This window comes from Diaphorina citri, unplaced genomic scaffold, assembly GCF_000475195.1.
Source record: "Diaphorina citri unplaced genomic scaffold, Diaci psyllid genome assembly version 1.1 scaffold407, whole genome shotgun sequence".
Lineage (NCBI taxonomy): Eukaryota > Metazoa > Arthropoda > Insecta > Hemiptera > Psyllidae > Diaphorina > Diaphorina citri.
In genome coordinates this window covers 70735-71896 of record NW_007377842.1, presented here as the reverse complement: position 1 = coordinate 71896, position 1162 = coordinate 70735, and the positions used below count along the sequence as shown (strand labels likewise).

General features: G+C 35.1%; 1 protein-coding gene across 1 annotated transcript in view; it reads left to right on the top strand.

Annotated features, from left to right (window-relative positions):
• Positions 1 to 1162, top strand: part of LOC103508536 (spermine oxidase) — a 13740-nt gene that overhangs the window by 5335 nt on the left and 7243 nt on the right. Inside the window, exon 3 of the mRNA XM_026823111.1 lies at positions 261 to 468. Within this exon, the coding sequence (XP_026678912.1) occupies positions 261 to 468 (208 nt within the window). The remainder of the gene's footprint in view (positions 1 to 260; positions 469 to 1162) is intronic.

Genomic DNA, 1162 nt, shown 5'->3' with positions numbered 1-1162 from the left:
TTTTTATATTAGATAATGGGAGCAAAAATGTTCCAGCATATGGATTTTTTTTTCTTATTCTATTTTGTACCTGGTCAACTCTTCAGGGGCCCCTTTAAAACTCTTTTCATGAAATGTTTATTAAAATATGTAATGGGAATTTGCTAATTTTGGATATGATAGGACCTTGGGGCCCCATGGGGACAGTTTTTATTAGTGTTTAAACCACTAGTATACTATTTTTAACCTCCCTTGATGTAAACTTGATTTTGTGTTCACAGGAGATCTACGAGGCATACATTTGTTTCCTGCATAGATGCGAGGAGTATTTCCTATCCCAGTATCTACCGCCTGAAGATATCCATAGTGTAGGAGAACATATTAATCTAGAGATAGAACTCTATCTGAGGAACATAGTGAGTCCTGAGGAACGATACCTACGTCATCTTATATTTCAGTGCCTTCTCAAACGAGAAACTTGCATAACAGGTAATATGCTCATGATTATCACCTCATTAGATGCTTTTACCTAACTTTAACATTCTTTTTTTACCTTACCTAATAACACTCAACCTTACCATAAAGTGTTTTCAGTTAATCCAGTTTTTAAGATTTTTTTTTTTTTTTTAAGAAATACTGGCCTGTGTAAATCAAATGGGTGATATCAAAGAAAATCCTCGACACTGTGTTGGTTTACCTAACTTTAACATTCTTTTTTTACCTTACCTAATAACACTCAACCTTACCATAAAGTGTTTTCAGTTAATCCAGTTTTTAAGAAATACTGGCCTGTGTAAATCAAATGGGTGACATCAAAGAAAATCCTTGACACTGTGTTGACTCCCAGTGGTAAGATCGGCTATCTAATGACAAATGGCAATGTATGGAATAAAAATTAGAATATTTTTCCATTTGATGAAGTATAAATTTGAACAGAGATTCAAACTTCCTTGATTGGTACTTCATTTGGGATCCAAACCCGTGCACTTCTATTCACCAGGCTGATGTGCTATTGGTTTGATATTTGATTACAGGGTGTAACAGCATGGCTGATATTGATCTGTTGGAACTAGGAAGTTACACGGAGTTACAGGGTGGCAATATTTCACTCCCCACCGGGTATTCCAGTATATTAGAACCTATCTCTAGAAATATACCACATGACAAGGTTCTACTTAATCAT